The 25,263-nt window shown below is 36.5% G+C and overlaps 2 protein-coding genes and 1 pseudogene across 3 annotated transcripts in view; 2 read left to right on the top strand and 1 right to left on the bottom strand.

Moving 5' to 3' along the window:
* The window catches only part of LOC107729745 (rho-related GTP-binding protein RhoA-D-like), a 16,596-nt gene extending 12,220 nt beyond the window's left edge, over positions 1-4,376 (top strand). The window contains exons 3-5 of the mRNA XM_016540420.1: positions 637-757; positions 1,804-1,934; positions 2,285-4,376. Coding sequence (XP_016395906.1) covers positions 637-757; positions 1,804-1,934; positions 2,285-2,458 — 426 coding nt within the window. The 3' untranslated portion in view covers positions 2,459-4,376. The remainder of the gene's footprint in view (positions 1-636; positions 758-1,803; positions 1,935-2,284) is intronic.
* An 818-nt stretch (positions 4,377-5,194) lies between these two features.
* Positions 5,195-13,676, bottom strand: LOC107729759 (putative helicase mov-10-B.1; annotated as a pseudogene).
* A 927-nt stretch (positions 13,677-14,603) lies between these two features.
* LOC107729758 (F-actin-capping protein subunit alpha-1) lies at positions 14,604-24,439 on the top strand. 2 transcript variants are annotated; one of them, XM_016540437.1, is made up of 9 exons: positions 14,604-14,680; positions 17,591-17,654; positions 18,576-18,627; positions 18,962-19,025; positions 19,743-19,949; positions 20,038-20,117; positions 21,058-21,208; positions 23,054-23,116; positions 23,546-24,439. In XM_016540437.1, exons 1-9 carry the CDS (start codon positions 14,642-14,644, stop codon positions 23,684-23,686), a joined length of 861 nt encoding a protein of 286 aa, XP_016395923.1. In that variant the 5' UTR covers positions 14,604-14,641; the 3' UTR covers positions 23,687-24,439. The 2 variants fall into 2 exon arrangements, with proteins under 2 accessions (XP_016395923.1, XP_016395924.1); XM_016540438.1 differs by lacking the exon at positions 23,546-24,439 and having other exon boundaries at positions 21,058-21,244.
* Positions 24,440-25,263: the final 824 nt, after the last annotated feature.

The following is a 25,263-nucleotide window of genomic DNA, read 5'->3' as shown; positions in this document are numbered from 1 at the left end:
TTATTTAATTGTAATTTAATTTTAAATAATTATTTTAAAATTACATTCTTTTATTCAAATTATTTTAATTTTATTAAAATTATTTTATCATTTTAAAATATTTTAAAATGTCAGACATTTTGTTTATTGGCTGTAGCATAACAATTGTACATGTACATCTCCATCTAGCCATCTTAAACCAGAACATTTCCTATTACGTATGTGTAATGCTTATTTTGCCTAATTTCTTGGGTTGTACATTGCCTATTGAGACAATGTTTATATCGTACTAAAATATATATTAAGTGCACTTCTGCGTTTGTGTAACTTGTTTGATTGCAAATTAGTCCTCATGTGAAGTCCAGCATGCTGTACAGATCCTAAAAGGATTTGACCTGCTGTCACAACTGAGCTTTGACTCATTCGGTCCAATTATGATCCACAGGTAAGAACTAAAGATCAGAGTTCATAGAAGAGGCCCATGGAACCTTCAAGATTTGAAGACTCTGTGGAAGAATGGGCCAAAATCAAACCTAAGCAATGCATGTGACTAGTTTCTCCATCATGTGAAGTCCAGCATGCTGTACAGATCCTAAAAGGATTTGACCTGCTGTCACAACTGAGCTTTGACTCATTCGGTCCAATTATGATCCACAGGTGGAGCTGGCATTGTGGGACACAGCAGGACAGGAAGACTACGATCGTCTGAGGCCTCTGTCTTATCCAGACACGGATGTCATCCTCATGTGTTTCTCCATAGACAGTCCCGACAGTTTAGGTAATTCGATTTCCTGAAAACCCAGAAATCTTGTTCATATCTTTTATCATATCGTTTGGCTCATCCTAATTTAGGTCAAGGCCTTTCTTGCTGGAAAAAAGGATTCACGAGTCATCACTGTATGCAGGACATTCCTGTGTTTTGTCTAAGAGCCGAGGCGCATCATGATAACTCTTGTGTCCATGACATCACTGTCCTTTATCTCCACCAGCTTCCCGAAGGAACATCCTGGTTCTCTTCTCTGTTACAATAAGTGTCGGGAAGCTTGAACAAATTTGACTCATGCTAGCATTGTATAAAAGTTATCGCAGACAGTTCTGAGATTATTTGTCAGAATTCAGCCGCATGATTCAGCAGAGTTCATAAGATCAGTATTACATAAAAATATCAGTCATATAATTCATCCAGCAGTGAAATGAGTGTTGGAATGGAACCACCATTATTCTTCCGAGACTCTAAACATGAATTACTTCTGAATAATAGGATTGGATTTGTTGGGACAAATCGCTTATTTCACTCATACTTTATTTGGGTCACATTCACATTACAAATCAACGTTCTATAAGTCCATATAGAAGTATTATTTAACCTTTTCATGTTTTTGTGAACCATATTTTTTTCACCTTATTTTTTCTTCATACAGTACCTACCGTTTGGAACGTTTGGAAACACTATATTACATTATGATTTGTATTTTATTTCAAAAAATAAATAAAAGTACGTTTTACATCAATAATCCACTTTTGTTTTTTTTTTAAATACTAATGTACATTTACTAATACTAAATACTAATACTTAAGTATACTAAATACTATGTGCATTTTCTATATACATATGTGCATGTATATTTTATATTATGATTAATTAAAAAAATATTTTCATGTATATTTACAAGTTTGGAAACACCATCTTATGTTACTTTTTATTATTATTTAATGTATATCTGTATATATATTATTTATTATACTCTGTGTATAGCATTTCCAATGTGTTTTTGTCTTCATTTGAATGAAATCAATCTTGAACGTGTGTGTGTGATCTCTCAGAGAACATTCCAGAAAAGTGGACGCCGGAGGTGAAGCACTTCTGCCCCAACGTTCCCATAATCCTGGTGGGCAATAAGAAGGATCTGCGGAACGATGAACACACACGGAGAGAGCTGACTAAGATGAAGCAGGTGTGTTCCCGGGGCCGGCCGCACCTCCCATTAAAAAGCTCTTAGCAGCCAGAATTACTGCCACTCTAGAAGCCCTGATCGTTATCATTTGTCAAACTCATCGCACAATCAGTCCAACCTCTAATAACCAATGACTGATGCCCCCCATATGATGCGTCAGCGATAGTGTTCGGTAATCTGGGCAGACGGCCTCTGTTAAATCGATCCATTTAGTGAGCAGAATTAACATCGTATGTCATAAGTCGGACAGACAGTGCTGCACAATTCTGACGTCCATCATTCAGTAACAGTAATTCGGTTTTAAATCTTATTGCATGTAATGATTCAGTTCCAACTTCTCTGTTTTGCAGGAGCCAGTTAAACCGGAGGAGGGCAGGGACATGGCCAACCGCATTAGCGCCTTTGGCTACCTGGAGTGCTCCGCTAAAACGAAGGAGGGCGTGAGGGAAGTATTCGAAATGGCCACCAGGGCGGCGCTGCAAGTCCGCAAGAGGAAGAAGAGGAGCGGGTGCTTGCTGTTGTGAGAGAACTTTCCAGAATGATCTCCATAATGACCAGGAAATACCAAACTCCATTAAAAAAAAAAGTTTTTGACCAAACAACATAAATACACTGGACTGTGTCACATTTCATGCAAACCAACAGGCGGGAAATGGAGGAATGTGAATAAAATATGCATTAAATGGACAGAGGCTGAGCAGAAAGGCAGGTTAGATCAGTATATGATATGTCTTGATTTAGTTTTCCTTATGGCACAATGTTTTTCAGAATACACCCTTTTTTTTTTTTTCTTCTTCAGTTTGTACTGTACGGATGATGTCGGTCGTAACGGTATTGTTTTTTTGCACATTTATCAATCGCCTATTATAGCCAAGTCTGGTTTTCATATTATTGTAATCGAAATTAATATAACCATGTAGAAATATCTTAATAGCACAGAATTTGGTAATAAAATCAGTGCCTTCATCACCATTCCCTCCACAATTTGAATGTACTCCGGTAAAGTGCTAGTTTTGAGCTTCTCTGTGACTTTACACCCTTTTCTAGTAGTGAGAAACCATGTATTTAAATGTATTTAAAAAAATCTCCAGTAATATTGAGTATGTTTATATCTTTCATTCCCCAAATAAATAGTAATTACATGCACTTCGAAGGCTCAGTCAGATCTAAAGCCAACTGCCAATTAGGAATGTGACGTATTTGTATTATCCTATTTGTCCTCCACACATGCATAAATGTCACATAATCTGACTGTATTGTCCTCACGTTAGCCGGTTGAGTATTGTTAATGCAAACTTTACATTTAAGTTGTAATCACTTATTAGGTTTCTAGCACTGCAAAACGTCAAATAAATACACCGATGGTTGCTAGCAAATGTGTATTAGTTAGAAGAGGCCTTGAGTGCCTTTTCTTTCCCCACACAATTGTGTGCCTTTAGTTAGCGGTCTTTAATGTGTTTGGTTTGAGATGAACGTTTATGTGCATGCACACGTTTTGTCGCAATCAGTGTTGTAATGTTTCATGCCAGTAAATCATGAAGTGTTCGGGCCATCCGGGTTTTGAGAATAACCGTAGCTAATTATACAGTGGTGGGCTTCTAGAAAAAGATCTGTGGCTTTTATTCGCTGGTGTAGAACCCATATAGTGATGTCACTTCCACTGCTGTCCCCTGCTGGTGCCATGAGATGCCTGACATGAGGTAAATTAGCAACGCTACATAAATCCGCCCCCGTGTTTCCTGTCTGTGTTGACTGTTTGAAAGAGTGCTGAATTCATTAGCATGGTGTGGCTTGGTTTCCCTCGTCTGCTAATGTAAAATAAGAGGGTGAAAAGCGCAAAAAATGGTCAAGGTGTCCTGGGTCATATTTCAACCCATAAATAAAAAAATTAAATCTTCCTTGTTTAGGTCCATCAGAAGCACACAGAACATGAAACTAACCATCTGTATAATTCTTGAACACCTGGAACACTATGGCAATGATTTCTAAGTTATTAAACTGGGCATTATTAAAACACTGACTGTAATGCACTGACTTTGCACAAGGAATATCCCATTAGACCAAGTACAAACTACACACTACCTGCTAATAAAAGAGGAAGATGTTCTTTAGTTTTTTTCTTTTTCAATGTACTGATTTGTGAAATCCTCTATGCAGATGTGAGAACAGACCCATGACCGTTGTGAAGTCGTCGTCTGCATGAGCAAATTACTACAGTGACCAGTCTTGGCATACAGAGCTCCTCTTTGGACTCTGAGATCAATCTGCTGTGTGTTCATATGGTCTCTTCCTTTTTTTTCTGGAAGTATTAAATATGATTTATTCATCCAGATTTTTATGAGCGCTCATAGTAACAATGCTTTGTACACGGGCCTAGTAGTAATAGTTTGAATGAAGTGAAACCAACCTATGTTAATAATAAACTATATTTTCGAAACAAAACAATGTTGCACTTTTTTTTCCTTTTGTGTGAAATTAAATGCAATGAAAAATCATCAATTTTACAAATGCTGGACCATTTACTGTTGAAAAAATAATTATTTTGCTACATTTTCCAAGTCTTTTCTGCTTTATTTTTAAGTACAACATACAAAACAATACCACCATAGGCATAAAGCCATGCATTCCATACAATATTATAAACATAACACCATAATATAAAAAAAACAATTGTAGAAAGTTTATCTAAAAATAAAAAAAAAGCTAAAGATATATACTGGCATAATTTGCATTGGCAATTTTTTAATGACTACGACAGTATTGTTTTTATATTATTTTAATAGCAATTTAAAATAAACAAATGCCCTTTAATTGCTAGAAACATTTTTAATTAATTACTTCCAGTAAAGTGCTAAAAAGCATTTGAAATATGTAAATCTGCATTTTCAGTGATAAAGAAAAATAAAACATTTATGTATTAAATGAAAAAAATTGAGCATTAATAAAAATTAGTGCTGTCAAACGATTAATCGTGATTAATCGCATCTAAAAGAAAAGTTTTTCTTTACGCAATATATATGTATATACTGTGCATATTTATTATGTATATATAAATACAAACACATGCATGTATATATTTATGAACAATATGTTATGTTTATATATTAAATATTATATTTATATATAATATAAAATATAAGAATATAAATGTAAATATTTTCAAAATATATACTGTATGTGTGTGTATTTATATATACATAATAAATATACACAATACACATGCATATATAATGTAAACAAACACTTATTTTGGATGCGATTAATCGGTTGACAGCACTAATAAAAATACAGTGTTGACTAGTTAAAGCGATAATGCGACTGTGATCTTTAATCTACATCAGGTTGCACAAGTGCTACAATCTCTCCAGTTTTAACTCAGTAGTGAATAAACGGACTGTTTTGCTGAATTACCAATTGAATCATTCATCTGCATTGTTTTACTGGCAGAAATCAACAATAAAATGAGTTTGTCAATACTACTTTACCGATAAAAATAAATCAAATTCCCATTTGCTCTGAATGTAAGCTGATGGTCTCATTTGATTGTTGTAAATCTGGTCCTCACTGCTCAGATCCCCACTCCGGATGCATATGCTGCTGTAGTGGGCTCTCGTCTATATCTAGACACAAACGCGCAATGAGTCATACGAGCACATAATATAGCTACACTTCAGGTCTGAAAGTGTTACATAAGGCTGCGTACCATCAGAGCTGATTTTTAAAGACGCCAGCCGGCTGACGACATCCTCCTCTCCTTCTGCATCCTTGTAGTCGAAGCCAGTGTAGCCCTGCTCGAGCTCACAGTACCGGATAAACCTACACAAACAAATACACATTAATGAACTAGTCCATACAGACTATCAGTGTGACATTTGTGCAACCATTTCCTGAAATGAAACAGAACTCGTTCCACTTTCAAATCCACAAACAAACAGAATCAAGTATCAATCATAGCCCAAAACCGGTGTGTAGTGCTTCTAAATATAACTGGAAGAAAAACAGGGAGATTTTTCTCTTGGGCATGTGGCCAGTGTAAAGCTAGGTCATTGTTTTGCATAAGAAATGCTAATATGGCATGTTATAAAAGACGTTGGCAGCCAATCAGATGGTTTGTAAGTTCAAAATGGTTTTGTAAGTGTTGGTTTTGTAAATTCAAAATGGTTTGTAAGTGGCCTTCGGGCGTTAAGACTATTTGCCATTGGGTTGGTGGCAGATTAAGCTTTAGAGGAACATACATTACCTCTGCCAAGTAGGATCCTTGCTTAGGATGACTGGGTTTCCCACCACAATGAGTAAGGCTTTGGCTCTGGTCATGGCCACATTAAACCTCTGTGGGCAACAGAAAGGGCTTTACTACAGGATGGCTTTATTTCTCTAATCTAAGTCCAAACAGATGGTCAGAAACATGTGTTTGACCTCTACTGCTCTGATTATGAGCTCCTGTGATAAACTTTTCAACTTTTATTCTTGTAGCTAAAACAACTGCTATTCGAATCCACAAATGCCAACCAGTAGCTCTTGTTCAGACTACATAAACTTGTGATCAAACGTTTGGGGTCAGTGTGATTATTTTAAACAAAACGTATTAGTTTATTCAGCAAGGATGGATTAAATTGATCAAAAGTGACAGTAATATTATTTCTGTTCATCAAAGAATCCTGACAAAATGTATCACGGTTTCTACAAAAATATTGAGCAGAACAACTGTTTTCAACATTGATAATACTAATAAAAAGAAATGTTTCTTGAGCAGCAAATCATCATATTATGATTTCTGAAGGATCATGTGACGCTGAAGACTGGGGTAATGATGTTGAAAATTCAGCTTTGCTTCACAGGAATGAATTACATTTTTAAATATATTAAAATAGAAAACATCTATTTTAAATTGTAATGATATTTCACAATATGACTGTTTACTGAATTTTTGATCTAATAAATACAGCCTTGACAAGACTTTAAAAAACATTCAAAATCTTCAAAAACCCTGCACTTTTGAACAGTAGTGTATATACAGTATACTTGATTTACTGCATTACAAATGGCAATAAGATGCATAACCAACTTATCCAATAGAAATGAACTACAGACCTTCTCATTCGAGAGGAAGCCAATGTTGAAGTCTTGGTCCATCTTGACATAGTTGACGCTACTACGGACAGTAGAGACTATGATGACTTTTCTCTCCTGCCCCTGAAACTCTTCCACTGACCCCACCTACAAGAACCAAATAACCAACCGCAAAAATGACTCATAAATGAGCTCGGAGAGGGAGAAAAAAAAAAAAGAATAAATACATCAAAATCACAGGCCAACCTTGATGTCTTTCCACTTGTTCAACTCTGCCACAGTGTTCAGAGCTTTCCGAATTTTTTCCACCTAAAATGAATAAAAAAATATTTTGTTAAAGAGTATAAAGGGGTATTTATTTCTAATATTTTTAATAACTTTTTCTTTTTGCATAAAATAGCTATAAAAAGTGTTTAATCAAATGTTAAGCCAATAGGACTTAAAATTATACATTTTATCCATTACTCATTATAAGTTAATTTTAGAACACAAAGTAAAAACATCCATTCTCAGTCTTACCTGTTTCCTGTAAGGAGTGATAATGCCAATGTCATTGGTGCTGAGTTTTGGCAGACCCTTCTTGCCCTGCGTTTGAATGAGCTTGTTGAGGTAGCTGACGATGACCTCAATCTCAGTCACGTTGAAGAATGAAGGACTGTTGGCCTCCCTTTCATCTTTCCCCATCACTCCATGAAACACGACAGGAAATCCCTGTTCATTACAGAACCAAGAAAAGTGCTTTATTCATTCTTTCATTGTACAACATTGGCACCTTCCACACATTCTCTGACACACATATAATGCACGAAAACCTAGATAACTCAACTACACTCTTAAAAATAAAGGTTCTTCATTGGCATCTATGGTTCCATGGAAAACAACCATGGAACCTTTCAAGATTCCTAAAAATGGAAAAAGATTCTTTAGATTTAAAAATGGTTCTTTTAAGAACTGTTCACTGAAAAATGAAACCTTTATTTTTAAGAATGTAGAAACAAGATCACACTGATTTACATACTTCACAGTGTGTTCAGTATATTTTGGTTTAAACATCCAGTTATCTACAAAACCAGCACATGTTTTTGCTTCTTACATTTCTTGTCAAACTAAAATGTTTTTGTGTTGTGGTCTGGTACCTTCTTAGGGAGATGCTCCCAGTGACAGAAGGCCTCCCGCTCCATCTGGTTTGCAAACACCTGCAGTTCATTCTCATAGAAGAGCTCGTTGGGGATTGTGAGGATGGCGGGATGAGATCTGGGATGGAGCGAGACGAACTTGACAATAAGTGATCCGTCATCACTTTTGACATTAAAAATGGATGAGAGATAAGATTAGAACCTGTAGTTGCGCAGCAGTTTGGTGACGAAGCGGGTGTCAAATCCAGAATGACCATCCTGGCTCTTCTGATAGAGAGCGTTCTGTTTCATCAGCCTCTCCAGGAGGGACTGACCTGTTTCATATTAAATGGTATTAAAAATATAATTTTAGGACTGAACTACAGCTGAGTTTAAGAAGAAGAAATAAATGCAAAATATAATGGAAGTCATGAAACATCTTCGAGTACCCAGTCCATGTAGTTGTGCCAGTGGAGATCTCAGAACGGGGCCCAACTGCTTCGGGTCTCCGGCCAAAACCAGCTGGCCCTTCTCAGGGTCGAGCAAACCTTGGGTAGAGAGAGAAAGCACAGTGTAGAAATTAACAATCTGTTCTTCTAATTCAAGTTCTCAATCTCCTCTCCCAACCTTTCCTCATTTACCCGCGATCCCGATGATACACTCAGGCTCCATGGCTTGTCCGGCCTCATCTATGAAGATGTGTGTGAAGTGTCCCTTACCAACACCTCCAGTCACGAGTCTGAAGAACACACAAATAGACATTCATTTTTAGCCAGCAGAGCAGAACATCCCAGCTAGCACAAAGTAAATTGAGAGAATATGGCAGGACTATTATGGTACTGCACACAACCAGAATGGACAGAGTTTCAGGTGCTATATTAGCGTTACGAATGCTGTACCTTCCTGCAGTGACCAGAGTAACAACAATGACACTGTATAATTTTCTGATATGTAAGTAAATTAATATATTGTGCAATACATCTTAAGTAAATGTGAGTGAACTTTATTTATTCTATGTTAATATAGTTTAGGTATTATATTTTATTATAGTAAAATAAATAAATAAACACATTTGATTTAATTTCATATATTTAAATAATATTAATATACTATATTTAGGTATACACCTTTTTGGTAAATTTAAGTGAACTGAGTGAAAAGATAGATAGATAGATAGATAGATAGATAGATAGTACATATTCAAAAAATAACATTACATTTGTATATTATAATGTATTCATGATATTTACATATATAATATAAATTATAATACATTTAGTATTATATATGTAAATATTATTAATACATTACAATTCATATAATATTATAACGAAAGGTCAAGTTGAGTGCATTGGGGTAGAATATTCTGCGCAGTGTGCTGGTGTTACCATCGGCATATTCCATGCATGCTTTTTTGCACGATCTATACTACATACAAAAAATACGAGTAATGGTAGTATGTCATTCCCCATGTATATGTCTTACCAGCAGTTTCTGCGGTAAAGTGCGCGGGTCTCTACTGGGGGCACAGAGTCGGTAGAGGCGATGGCCATCCACATATCCTAATAACCTCTCACACAGGAGGTCACAGGCACTGTTTGAGGGAGCGCAGGCCAGGATATGGGTTGTAGCCTTGGATTTATTAACCTGGAAGCAATAAACAAACCCAAAGTCATGTGTCACATAGCTGTTTAAGGCTGTAATAAACACATGAACGAAGTAGTCCTTATGATTGCCTTTACCTGCTTTATGGCTTCCACCACTGTGACAGTTTTGCCTGTGCCAGGGGGTCCAAAGATCAGGTAAGGTGCTGGTTTGGATGTGCCCGACAGGATGTGCTGCACTGCCGCCTTCTGCTCAGGGTTGTTCTCTAAATCTTTATTGAACATGCTGGAGGACAAACACGAAAAGGTTTGATAAAAACACACAGAGTGAGGATCAAAACTCTGAGTCAGTTATTTCTTTCCTTATTAACATACAGCTCAGGTTACTGTATCTTTGTGTTCCTTCCTATCATCATCTCAGAGCAAATTCCTAACATATGTGCATGTGCGGATGTACTGTAGATGTCCATAAACAGATGTGTGTGAGTGTGTGTGCATGCTGCAGACCTGAAGTGTGGTAGTGCAGTGTGTCCAGTGCCCTTATCAGAGGGGAACAGCACATCTCCCAGTCCGTGCTGACCAGCGAGCTCCACTGCCCTGTGCTGAAGCCTTATGGGGAAGCGATTGATGTTGAACTCCACATCGAACTTCATATTGCTGACAAACTTCTGGAGAAGCCTACAAACACAGAGCCAAAGACGTTAGTTCATGTTCTTAAAGAAGGTTTATAATTATTATAGGCCTATAATTATTATTAAGAAGTATTCTTATTTATTATTTTTGAAAAAAGTCTCTTATGCTTACAAAGACTGCATTTATTTGATTAGCAATACAGCAAAAACAACTATTAATGTTAATGCTACATAAAAGAATATCTCTTTGGATTTGAGACTTTAGTCTTTGCAAATTTACAGATCTTCTTTATGCACCAAGAGCTTGTAACACTCCAAAGAGAAAGGAAAAAATGAAATCGCATCATATGACCCCTTTAAAATGTAATTTATCCCTATATCCAGCATCATTACTCCAGTCTTCAGTGTCACATGATCCTTCAGAAATCATTCTAATATACTGATTTGATGCTCAAGAAACATTTCCTATTATTACCAATGTTGAAAACAGTTGTGTTGCTTAATATTTTGTGGAAACAGTGATTCTTTAATGTATAGAATGTTAAAAAGAACAACATTATTTGAAATAGAAATCTTTTGTAACCTTATTAAATTCTTTACTGTCACTTATTAATGTCTTTAAAATAAATAAATAAATAAAAATCTCACTGACCCCAAACTTTTAGACAGTAGTGTATATATAAAATGAGGTATTTAGTACAAAAACATGTTAAAAACATGTTACAGTGTGGTTACTATCCATGAAAGCTACGTATCGTGTTATCACTGTTTGTAATATTTCACATTTCTTACTTCTTGGAGAAGCCGAGTTTAACTCTGTCAAGTTCTACACGATGGACATAGCCTTGATAGACAGTGATGGGCTGGTTCCTGTCCTCTGACAAACAGACGTTCAGTGTATCTCCTCGTAGGACGGACGGTCTGTTCTCTGCCACCCCTGGTACCTGAGTTAAAGACAGAGACAAAGTAGACAGAAAAATAAAAAAATCAGTCCATCTGGCATCTGGTGTTAGATAATTGTGCTTCTCACTCACTTTGAGAATGAGCAACTTTTTGTTTGATTTGTCGAGGGTCATGGTCTTGCCGTAGAGATCGTACTTCTTGATGTCCACCTCCATCTGAATCTCTTCCAGGTGTAGGAGGAGGTGAAAGCGCTCAGTGTAGTTCTTCATGCATAGCTGACTGTCCAGCACTCGCCTGAGAACATACAGATACATACTCAGAGAGAGAGCTGTGTGGCTAACTTTAAACTTCAGTACATCAGTTCAACACAATTTCCTTGCTCTAAAAATGTCCATGCTTGCTTGCCTCACTCTGGGAAGTTGCTGTCTTACTGGGGGTGAAAGGCGCTCAGAGTCCTCCAGCTTGTGTTTGGCCAACTCTTTCAAGTAGGCTGGGTACTTATATTGATTCAACTTCACCATAATAGTCAGAGTATGTGTGATGAAACTATGAAAAATACAAAGGGAGAAAGAGTGATTCAACAATATTGAACACAATAGATAGATAGATAGATGGATAGATGGATAGACAGACAGACAGACAGAGAGACGGATAGATGGATAGATGGATAGATAGATGATAGACAGACAGACAGACAGACAGATAGATAGATAGATAGATATATAGACGGATAGATAGACAGACAGACAGACAGACAGAGAGATAGATAGATGGATAGACGGACGGACGGGCGGGCGGGCGGACGGACGGACGGACGGACAGATAGATAGATAGATAGATAGATAAATAGATAACCTCTCAGGTGGTACCCCTTCTTCCACAATCCTTTTCTCAGGCCGGAGTCGCCTGTTCTGTTTGGGGTTATATGGACTCTCTGGGCCCAGTGTCTCAGCTAGCCCAGACTGAACCACTGCCTCCAGTTCCCGGACTATACAGAAGGGCTTAGCGGAACCTGGAGGATCTGCCTCTGGACAGAACTCAAAGTACATGGTGGCTGGAAAGTGTCCGTGGTGGTGGACTTTGTAATGCACTTCAACAGCATAACTCTCACCTAGCAGAGAGACATCAATTTGAAATTTTTGTGAGCATCTTAATTTCATCTATCTATCTATCTATTAGATGACAGTCTCTTTTTCTCACCTGGACAGAGGAGAAGAGGAGAAACACGGTTCACTCTCCTCTCATCTATGAGAGTGAAGCAGCGCATCTTGTGCAGAGCTGTGTAGTATGTGAAGTACACGCAGTTCTCGCCCCGGTTTACGATGTGAAACTTCACCACAAACAGCTTCCCCTGCTCCTTGATGATGAACATAACCTTCCCTTTGGTGGCCTTGGGGTCAGAGGTTATTTCAACACCTCCTTTGTCCTTGATGAGTTCAGCTCTGAAAGAGAAACATGTGACAATATGTTTCAAAAGTAAAACGTGCCACTGGGAAGTGATGCCTGTGATCACATTCATATTATTAATTTTTCACACATGCATTACGTATTTAAAGGCGATTTTGTTCAAAGAAGCAGAATTATATCTCTGATGATCACCGTTTCACTCTGAGTTTGTTGAGGATTTCTGAAGCGAGCTTCCTCTTCGGGGTCAGGACAGGTTTGGGGGAAGAGGATGCTGGGACAGATTCTGGGGCCGATGTGCTGGTGTTCTGCTGTCTGAAGGACTTCCATTGATCGCAGTAGTACACACGCACCTGTCAGAAGAGGGGAATGATGAAATGAAACTATGCAATATGTGTTTCTTGACAAATGGACTTAAAGACACAATATATGTTCATTTATGTTGATTTCACCTTTGGTATCCCATGAAAAATAACTTTCCCATGCCTAGTTCTGGCTTTATTAAAAAATGTTAAGGCACTGATCACATTGGAAAATGTGGGTCCTTTGCTTCCATCCCTGAAAAAAACAAAAAAAAACAAAACAAAAAGAAAAAAACAGAAACAATCACATGCAACTGAGTAAAGCCATTGCATCAATGCAGATCCTGGACAGTTTTATATCATACACAACACTTGTATACAAATGGCACACTGTTTTATTCCAAACTTTGTAGATGCAAAGACAAAATAAAGCAGAACTTGACATGAATGAATCTTGTAAAACAGATGTGCCAGATACTACTGAGCAGATGACTCTGAGTCATAGTGGCAAACCTTTTAAACTCAAAGTTGTAAATATCCCGAAGCTCGTTTCTGTCTGTTTTCGAGATCCTCTGCCCCAGAAACTCCAGAAAATCAAGCCCTACTTCGTATGATGCTCTGAGAGAAGGCATTGTGCTGTTGTTTACATGTCAGTAGTTTGGGACGTTATCTGGACTCGACGATTCCGGAATCGAAACTGACTGTACGCAGTCTAACGGTGACCAAGCAAGGGTACATCAGTAAATGATCGCATTGGGTCTCAAACGAAGGAGCCCTCACAATTTCTTCACTACTTATATAAATTACTTGACTGCTTGAATGCTGAATTCTTCCAACAACGCCAATGCATAAACAACTTAAACATAAAAATGAGTCAATGCTTTGCAAACATTGCTCAGTTACCGGTCATAACATTTTATTATGAGAAACTCTCTTTAGTGACACTCCCTAAATCTGTTGCGTTACATAAGATCCATAGAGGAGATACACTTTTCATGGATAGTTAATTATCTCTGGATGGGGATATTTAATTCAAAACTCAATGAGGATTGGTAAATCTAGAACCTAGAATCTAGACATCACTATTTCCGTCAAATCAGAGAAACTTGTAGTCATAACCAAATATGGCCTGATTCAGTTTTTATTGAGTAGAATATATAATGAAAATTTAGGCATTAAATATGAACAGTTAAAGCAAAATAAAATTACAAAATAAAAATTACAAAATAAAATAAATCTAAATAAATATGTGGTATATCATACTTATAGAGAGAGGCTTTTTAAAAATATTTTGTATTGAGAGCAACAAACAATATATAATAGAAATTCAAGGGCATAAATAGGATACAAAACAAAACCTCTACAAGTTATATGCCTGGATAATAGTGTAAAGGATTATATATATATTGATACAAAGACTTTGAAACATGAATGACAACTTTTTAAGTTATAAACATTTACTGAATCAAAATATGAAAAAAAATCTTATCCATAAGGTCAGTGGGAAAACATATTAATTTTTTATTAAAGCTCATATGGTATACAAAGTGTAATAACCAAATTTCAGTAGCTAAATATAACGTTAAGTATGTAAATATGTAATTTTGAACTCTTTTGTCATGTTCATGATTGTTTTCCCGTGATGCAGTTTGACAGGGCAGGTCCAGTTGAGCCAAGATGGCGGACTTTGAGGAACAGCTTTCCGACGAGGAGAAGGTATGTGTTTATCGATTCAGGCTTTCTTATTTAACTTCCCTCCTCTGTTACTGGGATATGTACGACTTATATATTGTCATGAACGTGTCATAAATGTTATTACGCACATTGGATGTTTTACAGTTTACAAAATCCGCGATGAACAGCGTGCTAAGGAAGCTAGCAAGCTAACTGAAACTCCATCTAATCGATGATCGCACTCCTCACAGACGCTAGACTGTGTAGATAGTGACTGAGATTAGAGATTAATATTATTAATACTTAACTACTGTATGTAGAAAATGTATTTTATTAGACAATATTTGTGGTTTCACATGAACATTGGAAGTATTATTGAGTTTACGGACTATTAGAAGAGGTTGGGAAAAATCACTTTATCAAAGTGAATAACTTAATTAAGACAACATTATGAAATATTTTTAGTATATATTTGCGACCATGCACTTTTATCATTTGTCACATAACTTAGTCTCTTACTACAGTAAATTTTTTATACAAAAACTTATTTAAGATCAGTTTTCCCGTGTTGCTATGTATTTGTTTCTAATAGTATCCAATATATAAATGGCTACATTTAATTGTCGTTTTAGATTAATTTAATGAGATCAAGGGGAAGTGTTTTTCTTGCACTCAAACAGGGGCGCAACCGCAGCTCTGGTATTGTTTGTATTCTCAGCTGAGTGTCGGTGACCCAGCCCTCTTTCTGCATGCTCTTACATGCGAGTGGCTCTTCCTGTCTCACGCCCCCACCCCTCTGCCGCCGAGCCGATGCAATTCAAGGGCTGTTCTAATGTGCGGACTCGCCCCTCCTCCTTTGCAAAGTCGAAACAGTCGTGTTGAGGCCAGTTGAAGGAGGGAAGAAGCATTTCAGAAATGCTTAGATGTGGAAAGTGTTGCAGCTCCAAACAGCTCAAGATTGGCTAGATGTGATATTTAGATTCCACTGATGTATTATTCAGCTCACCAGTGGGAGATAAAGACAAAAACTTGGCTTGTGCTTCAGGGCAAAGGTTTTCTATGATTGAAAAAAACGATAAAATTATTAGTTGTACAGGATAATATAGGATATGTATGATAATATTGAGCAAAAGTGTTAAATACACTAATTAGTATTTAGATGTTTTGTCATATTAAAGAGCAGGTCATATGGGTTTTTGAAAAATATCTCTTTTGCTGTTTAACGTAGCTATCCTTAAATGAAAACAATCTGCAAAGTTGTTAATCAAAAAAGTGCATGATAAAGATATTGTCTCTCAAAAGAGAGAGTCTATTCTGAATCACCTTAACGAGTCGTCATATTTTCGAATCTTTTGCTTGTTACCGGTATACGTCACTTGGTAACACATTTGCATAATCCCCGCCTGCCCGCGAAATACGAACAGAGTCTGACCTGCCCACAAACACTTCCGCTAGTTAGTGTGTTTACGTCATGTTGAGAAGACGCTGTGTTCAGGAATACCACAGAAATACAATTCAAAAGAACCTTTTAAACTGTATTGTTTCATCAGTTAGTCACATTAGCACTCGGCTAATGTATCCACCATTATTGTTTTAAGTGTTCATAGTTTAGCAGCTAAACTTTAGAGGTGTCCGAACTTGCTTGGAACGAATCGTTTCGAAATCATTTGCAAATGACTCTAATATTAAATGTATATTCTGAGAAAATTACAATGTTTTCTGACCTTAGATGCATTTAAACCTGTTGTAGGGGACTCCAACACAATATTAGGACACTTTAAAATACCGTATGACCTCCTCTTTAAGCAAAAAGCTGTTGTCTGGGAATTGAGCAGTTTCCTTCTACCTACTAAAAGTGTGAACAAGATGGAGAGAACACAACCACAAAAATTATTTTAGTATAGCAGCGGAAAAGGGCAGTTGTTCAAATTTTAGATTATGAGTGATTTGTTAAATTCTGCCAGTTATTATTGTGTGTACCAATTATTAATGCAAGTACAGTAATGCATTGATTTCCCTCACTGCCTATCAGTAACTTGTTTGAACCTGATTAGACAAGGAAACCAAGATGGCAAATTCTTTTAGACATCTTGTGATTGGAACAGAAAATGTGAATGTATGCTTTGTTTTCTATGCACAGATCGAAAAACTTTTAAAAACCTTTTTTTCACACAGATGCTGTATCATTTACTGGCCATTTCTATTTCTTACTGTTCATAAAATGGTGTATTTTATATTTATAGAAACTATACACGTTTTCTACTACTGTTGAAAAGTTTTGGGTCAGTAAGATTTTTAAAAATGTTTTTGAAGAGTCTCATGCTCACCAAGGCTGCATTTAAGGTAAATATAGTAATATAGTGAAATATTATTAGAATAAAAAAAAAAACTGTTTTCTGTTGTAATGTATTTTAAAATGTAATTTATTCCTGTGATGCAAAGCTGAATTTTCAGCATCATTACTTCAGTGTCACTCATAATAAATAAACATCATAAAACATCTGTAGAGCCAGAGCTGGACTCAGTGTCACCGGCCCTTAATGCTTGCATGGGCACTTTTAAGAAAAGCCACAATTCTGCAGCCACCTAAGGAGTGACCCAGAGAGGGGCTCAGTGTGTCATCTCAGGCAGCATTTGACCTGTTTTCAAAGGAAGCGCAAAGATATACCAGCTTCCTTTAGTTGATATGTGTTGTTTAAGTTGCTTTTGGCTCCTAGAGTGTCTGGAAATGTGTGGCAGTGGCATTAGCCTGTGGTTCATTAATAAGAATCGTTTGTATGTGCAGAACACCCCATTCCACCTGTTCTTGGACCTGACAGTTTTTCTTGGGTATTTTTGAGATGTTAGATGTTTTCTGCAAGGCTTTGAGTAAACACTGACACCTCGGTTGTGAGTTTTGCATGTGCAAACACCGCTCTTGCTTTCTTCATAAGTGCTTTTATTTTTCCTCAGGTCCGCATTGCTGCAAATTTTATCATCCATTCTCCCCCTGGAGAGTTCAACGAAGTCTTCAATGGTAAAATATTCATGCATCATATATACAAGCATTAAAAAAACCAAACAATTACTTCTTCAGACTGTTTGGGGTTGGTGAGATTTTTTAATGTTTGTGTAAGAAGTCTCTTATGCTATCCAAGGTTGCATTTATTTGATTGAAAATACAGTAAAAACAGTAATATTGTGAAATACTATTACAATTTAACAGTTTTGTTTTAATATATTTTTAAATGAAATGTATTCCTGTGACGCAGAGCTGAATACTCTACCATTTGAATTCATTTCAGAGTAAATGCATAAATACTGAGAACACAGTGTTAAAAACACTACTGTTCAAAAGATTGGGGTTGATATAAGATGTTTTAATGTTTTTGAAATAAGTTATTATTCTCACCAAGGCTGCATTTACTGTATTTGATCAAAAAAATTATATTGTAAAATATGATTAAAATTTAAAATAACAAATAAGTTATTATTCTCACCAAGGCTGCATTTACTGTATTTGATCAAAAAAAATTATATTGTAAAATATGATTAAAATTTAAAATAACTGTTTTCTATTTTAATATATTTTCAAATGTAATTAATTTCTGTAATGCAAAGCTGAATTTTCAGCATCATTGCCTCTATCCTCAATGTCACATGATCCTTCAGAAATCATTCTAATATGCTGATTTGCTGCTTAAATTTTTTTTTTTTAAGTCTGTATGAATGTCTTAATTGTCACTTTTGACCAATTTAATGCATCCTACTGAATAAAGAATTTTAATTTTTTTCAAAAACAAAAAAAATCTTACAGACCCCAGGTTTTTGAACAGTAGTATATTGTATGTTAGGAGGAATTTCATTATAATTTTATAATTTTATGTCACAATATGACTTGCTGTCTGACATCATAATGTTCTCATGATATCACATGACGTCTTTTCTTTGGTTTCAGATGTGCGGCTACTGCTCAATAATGACAATCTGCTCAGGGAAGGGGCGGCTCAGTGAGTAGTCTGTATTTATTACAGTATATGAATGCGTATTATATTACTATCCTCCCTGTCTCCTTCATAAGCCTGTTTTCTGCAAGCAAAATGAATAAATCGAGATTCTCTTCAAGAGATGCCATGAGTACGCAACCAGTTTTCAGTGTCTCTTTCAGTTTAGATTCCCCTTCACAATATGAATAGATATATGGAGAAGTGGTATATTTAGCTCCACGGCTTTATCAAAAGCCCTTTATTTAAATTAGATGTGAATCATTAATACGTGATGAACTGATAATGTTGCAAATTTTGAATATATTACACTAAACACATTGTTTTCTGTTTGTGACAGTGCCTTTGCCCAGTACAACATGGATCAGTTCACACCTGCTAAACTTGATGGAAGTGAAGATCAGGTGATTAAAAATAAACCCTAATTAATTTCTTAACATACATTCACATATTAGGGCCTTTCGCACCGCGGGAACCTTTTCATAGTACCAGAACTAATTGTGGAACTACCCACTTTTTGGCGTTTTCGCACCGCCGGAACTGGGTGCGATTTTAGTACTGGATTGCCATTGTGTCAACTTATTTCGCAAGTATGGAGAACAGCGATAGATGGACGGACGCTGAAGTGCAGGCACTTGTAGCAAATGTAGCACTGCCAGTTGTCGTTGGAGATTCTTAGTCCTCCTTTCCGTTCTTTCAATCGCTTTATGTATACGTCGACTTTCCATGTCCATTATTGTGAAACCCACGAGACACAATGTGTCTTGTTGTTCTTCTTTGTTTCTGTTGTTGAACGCCGCGCACAAATGACGACGCTGTCGACCGGCTTACGTCACTTCCTAGTACACACTCTCGGTGCGAATGCAACCCTTTAAATGGTACTGGGAAATAGTTCGCGCAAAATCGTCCCAGTACTTTAGTACTAGAACTAAAGTGGTGCGAAAGGCCCTATTGTGCATGATGTACCAGTGCACATTATTCCAAAGAAACTGTAAACCTTCTCGTCAGAAACATGCTCTCCCTCTGAAATAATGTTAACCAGTTGCCAGATATACAACTACAACTTCCACAGTAGGAAAGAAGAGTCTATTTAAACTGAATTTACTACTTCCAAACTGCAGGTTTTGATCACAGAGCATGGAGACCTTGGCCATGGACGGTTTTTTGACCCTCGTAAGAAACAGTCGTTCAAGTTTGACCACCTGAGGAAAGAGGTGACTGACCCACAGTCTCATGAGGGTGAGGCGGCCCTCAGGCCGTGGAGGGATGCTTGTGACGAAGCTCTGAGGGCGTACGTCAAAGATCATTACCCCACTGGAGTCTGCACTGTGAGTTCACTAGATCTAATTTTCGTTTGTTAAAGGAAAAGCTCAAAAAAGCAACATTTTTGCTGACAAATTCTTGTATTGTTTTTAGGTTTATGGGAAAACCATCGATGGACAGCAAACTATCATTGCTTGTATCGAGGGTCATCAGTTTCAGCCCAAAAATTTCTGGTAATTAATTTATCCTTCTCTGTTTAATGGTATGACTTGAGCTTTAAATCGCATATTCGAGTAGTGGTGCTCATGCAGGTGCCTCAGGTTTGAGACTGACCTGCAACATCTACCAATATCAATTCTCACCTCCTCCCAAATTTCCTGTCCCTCTTTTATCTTTCTGATAAAAAGTAAAAAAAAAAAAAAATAATAGCAAGCACATACTCCTAAACTGCATCCCAAATGATGCACTATACACTATGCACTTATGCACTATGTACTCAGCCATGTAGTGTATGAATTTTATAAGGTTATTTTGTCATTAATAATCGGAGTCTGATAGCCCATCCCCCTTCGTGACGTAATTAAAGCCGAGACGGTCGAGTGCATGAAGTGCTCAACAGGTAAAAAAACGATATAAATACTGTTCAGTTTCTTGAACAGACAGGGGTAAGCAGATAAACATCACATTTTCATTTTTGGGTGAACTATCCCTTTAATGCAGTTACCGGCTTTGTTCCAAGTATGATATATGATCTTTAGATGTGGAGAAAGAGCTCTGCCCCCACCCAGATCATGACCCTACTTTATCTAGAGACTATTATGTGTCTTAGAATGGAGAACAGGTGCACTAGACTGCAAAGGTCACCTACTCGTAGTACTGACAATCTAGTTTTGCTCTTTCACACATACAGATAACAAAACACATGGCTTAACTGCACAAAAACACATAATCTTTAAGCAATGTGCACAAACACGGAGATGTCATGTTATATCCGTGACGTGGATTTCTAGGAACTAAACGGTGAATGGTTTTTGCATACTATAGTAATTATGATGGATTACATGCAACATTGGCTTTTGTAGTACAATATAGCTACTAGAAATGCCATCAGTCTCGTTCTTCTTGTCCGTAAGACCAATTACCGGTAAACTTCCTCCATTTGTCTGCATACAGGAATGGCCGCTGCCGATCGGAATGGAAGTTCACCATTTCTCAGCCCACTGCTCAGGTAGTGGGAGTGCTGAAGATCCAGGTTCATTACTATGAAGATGGCAACGTGCAGCTGGTCAGCCACAAGGATGTGCAAGAGGCTCTGGTCATCTCTGTAAGTTATCTGAGCCTGAGCTGCTTGGGTTTTTGAGTGAGTATGCTTCCTGTAAATGAGTCAGTACGACACAAACAACCTGCCTGATAAAGGAACAGCCGACTGCCCTATGAATGACTGTCTAATGACAGTGGGGTGTGGTGCTGTTTTGATAGATGAAGCACATGATGCCTTTTTGGTACATCTGTTTTCTGGACTTTGAATTGTTGCTGCCTGGCATGGCAGAATGATATTTACTAGTTAAGTTTAGACTACCATTCAAAAGTTGGTGTCAGTCTTTTTTTTTTTTAAATAATGTTACATTTACTTTTATTTAACAAGAATGCATTAAATTTTTCAAAAGTAACCGTAATTAAATTTATAAGGGATCTACAAGAGATTTCTGTCACGTTTTTCAGCATAATACTTAAATAATACCAAGAAATGTTTCTTGAGCAGCATGATTTCTGAAGGATCATGTGACACTGAAGACTGGAGTAATGATGCTGAAAATTCAGCTTTGCTATCACAGGAATAAATGACATTTTAAAATATATTCAAACAGAAAGCAGATATGTAAAATTGTAATAATATATCATAATATTACTGATTTTACTGTATTTTTTATTTTTGATTAAATAAATGCAGCCTTGATGAGCAAAAGAGGCTTCTTTCAACAACATGAAAAAAAAATCTTACCAAACCCCAAACTTTTGAACAGTAGTTTATATTAACGCCATTTCGAATGGTTTTTCTTTAAACCTTTTTCTTTAAGTGGTATTACCGTATTGACCCGAATATAAGACGATGTTTTTTTCTTGGAAATACATCTGAAAAATCGCGGTCGTCTTATATTCAGGGTCTTTCTGAAAAAACGCGGTCGTCTTATATTCAGGGTCCAGGGTCAGTAATACACCCACAACAATAGGTGGCGCCAAATACGCATAAAACGAGTGTGCCATGAAATAAGTAATGTAATGCGTGTTGTGAAGATCTCAAGTAAAAACAAAAGAAAACCTTACAGCTGTGTGAGTCGTGACTGTTACGTTAGCCTGATGGGACCAAACTCCCTTTGTGATTTTAAAACGTAAGACAGTACCCAGATTTGAAGACTACAGTAAGATTTAACTTCTACTGTTAATAAGATTTTGGTAGGCTACTATTAGATGGATAGCCTAAATGTCCTAATTCAGATGGGCTACCTGTTTTTTTTATTTTTATGGTATATCAAAAAGTGTATATTTTTTAAATGTGATTGTTGGTACATTTTACCAGTTTTTACCATACTTTCAAAACAAAAATTAAAATAGGAAAAATATGCAATATAAAAATAATTGAAGACAAAATATGTTTTACTGAGAAAAAACAAGATTTGGTTTTTAAAAAGCCTTTTTCCAAAAGGTACATCTGGAAAAAGGGGGGTCGTCTTATAATCAGGGTCGTCTTATATTTGGGCCAATACGGTAATTAAAATTTTTTTTTTTTTGTGAATGTACAGTTTGGCTTGCCAGAACTTACTCTTCATCTCAAACTTTGACAACAAATCTCTTTTCCCAATATTCCAATGCTCACTTATGACAGCATGAGAATGATAAATTAGAAAAAGCATCAATTAAAACGCCTGATGTTCTTCCTTTTCCTTTTAATTTTGTTGTTCTAGCGCCATATGCTTCTTTGTTGAGAGAAAAGAAACATGAAATTGCCCTGCAAATCCATTTAATTCTAACCAAAATTAAAAAATTAAACACTAAAAGGAACAATCACTGTTTCTGAAATTCTTTTGCAACTTCTTTTCAGGAATTATGAGTGCGCAAATGATCCACTTTTGGTAATTTAGTGATTATTTTTGCTCTTCTTTTTCAACAGAATGAGGTACAGACTGCCAAGGAGTTTGTCAAAATCATTGAAAATGCTGAGAATGAATATCAGGTTTGTTGATTTTGATTGGTTAGTAATTATTTTACAGTACTGCGATTGCAGGTTAGTCTTGATGGAGGGCAAAATGAAGTATTTTATAGTAGGGCTGTGCGATTAATCGAAATCGTCATAAAATCGCGATTTGAGCTTGCGCGATTTCTAAATCGCTTTACAGCACGATTTTCCACGGCCCCGACCTCCCGCAGTATGGATAAAGCTCTAATTGGTTTTCTTTTGAAATGTTTCAAATTCACACTGAATGCATTTATGACTGTAAAGCATGTCTGTGTGTGTCAAAATCGTGATTAAAATCGAAATTGATCAAAGAAATCGCGATAGTTTTTTTTTGTCCATATCGCACAGCCTTATTTTATAGCACCTGATCATATCTACGATGTGCGAAAAGTCATAGAGTGAGATTTTCTGTCGTTTGCCTTCCAGACGGCCATCAGTGAGAACTACCAGACCATGTCTGACACCACCTTCAAGGCCTTACGCCGGCAGCTTCCCGTCACCCGTACCAAGATCGACTGGAACAAGATCCTCAGCTACAAGATCGGCAAAGAGATACAAAACGCTTAGACACACGGCATGCCTCCGCTCCTGCTCGCGTTACAAGCAAAGAGACAAGCTACGAGGGGCCCATATCTAAACCTGAACCTACATCTGAATCCAGGGCTGGGCCAAGGCGAGAAGGTCCTTCAAGAAGTGTGCTAAAAATGTGTCTGTCCTTTGTTTGTTTGTTTGTTTTCCAGAAGCCACGGTTTGACCTCAGCTGAAGAGACTGCCTCCTTTTCTGTATTGTAGGAGGGCTGCAAGCTTGTTTTAATGTGTTTAGCAAAAGTTTTTGCTGTTGAACAAATACCTCCCACAACACCAGTGTACAGTGTCATAAATGGCCCCCCTAATATCCCTTACGCCTCCTCTAGATCAGCGTTCCCAATGCTTGACACACTGAACTTTTTATTGCACTTAGCCCATATGATCAATTGAGTCCATTTCGTTTACTTTTTTAGCAACTCGACAAAGTTTTACTTCATGTTGAGTCATAAGATATAATTTATCAATACGTAGCCCATCAAAGCTCTCTGGCTGGTCATAATGAATGTCATGACACCAGTTTATCATCACCGTGTTGTTTTCCAACGTAGCAATTGGTCTTTTTTTTTTTTAAAGCATTGTTGTAAGGTGCCATCATTTGAATGTTCTGTCAATTGATCACAGAGAGGGTTGTGCCAAAGTGAGCACTGTATCTGTACAGGAAGTCGTTTCAGGTTACTGTTCTGTGTGGAAATGGTCCCATCGTCGTACTCTGGTGTCTAAGAATGGTATATATACTGTATGCAGTTACACAAAATATTTGTTACCCCTCACTTCAGCCTCATACCCTAGCTTTTATTGCTAACTATTTTTTACAAAATGTAAGAACAAATATGATCCCAGAGGAATAAACGATTTGCACCAAACTGACTTCATTACTATTATTTTTAATGTATTGTAACACAATTTAATGTCATAATATTATATATAATATTAAAATGCAGTTTTACTTAGAATGAGGGGTGTAAATTTGCTCTAAAGCCAATTTTTATTCTTTTTTATCATTTAGTAATGCATTAAGAATTCTCAAATTTAGCTCTGAATCTGTTTAACAGTTGTTTTGGTGTTCAAACACTATTCAAACACTGTTTTTTCATTGTATTTGGTAGTGTATTATTATTATTATTATTATATCAAATTACACTAAATGCTGTAATTGGTGCATCAAAATGTAATTGTTAAATTGGTGCATTTCTACACCCCTGCTTAAATTGCTAGGATATTTGTTTGGTTCTTGCTATAAAAAGGTTAATTGATAATATACTATACCTATAAACATTAGCCTCAGAAATGAACTTTAATTGTATTTTTATTTAATTTTATTTTCCAATTGAAATTTTATTTGGCAAATGGTGATTATTTTGTTTTCCTCTGAACTGATTTTAAGTTTATTTTATTTTTTTATATTTAAATGTTTTTTCTGTATTCTGTTTTTTTTCTGTTTATTTTAATGTTTAAATAATTTTTCTAATATATCCATTAATTAGGTTAACAACAGAGAATGTTCAAATATGGGCTTTGTTTTGTTGTTTTGTGTATAGTAAAATAGTAGTACGTTA

The sequence above is a fragment of the Sinocyclocheilus rhinocerous genome, unplaced genomic scaffold (genome assembly GCF_001515625.1).
Source record: "Sinocyclocheilus rhinocerous isolate Xijiao unplaced genomic scaffold, SAMN03320098_v1.1 scaffold218, whole genome shotgun sequence".
Lineage (NCBI taxonomy): Eukaryota > Metazoa > Chordata > Actinopteri > Cypriniformes > Cyprinidae > Sinocyclocheilus > Sinocyclocheilus rhinocerous.
The sequence above is the reverse complement of the archived record's forward strand: the minus strand, read 5'-3'. Positions and strand labels throughout refer to the sequence as shown.

What these genes read in the sequence shown, in the direction of transcription:
- LOC107729758 (XM_016540437.1), top strand. Translation starts at nt 14,642, where the DNA reads ATGGCGGACTTTGAGGAACAGCTTTCCGACGAGGAGAAG. An exon ending in AGCTTTCCGACGAGGAGAAG is followed by an intron (nt 14,681 to 17,590) that starts GTATGTGTTTAT and finishes ATTTTTCCTCAG; the next exon opens with GTCCGCATTGCTGCAAATTT. An exon ending in ACCCCACTGGAGTCTGCACT is followed by an intron (nt 19,950 to 20,037) that starts GTGAGTTCACTA and finishes TATTGTTTTTAG; the next exon opens with GTTTATGGGAAAACCATCGA.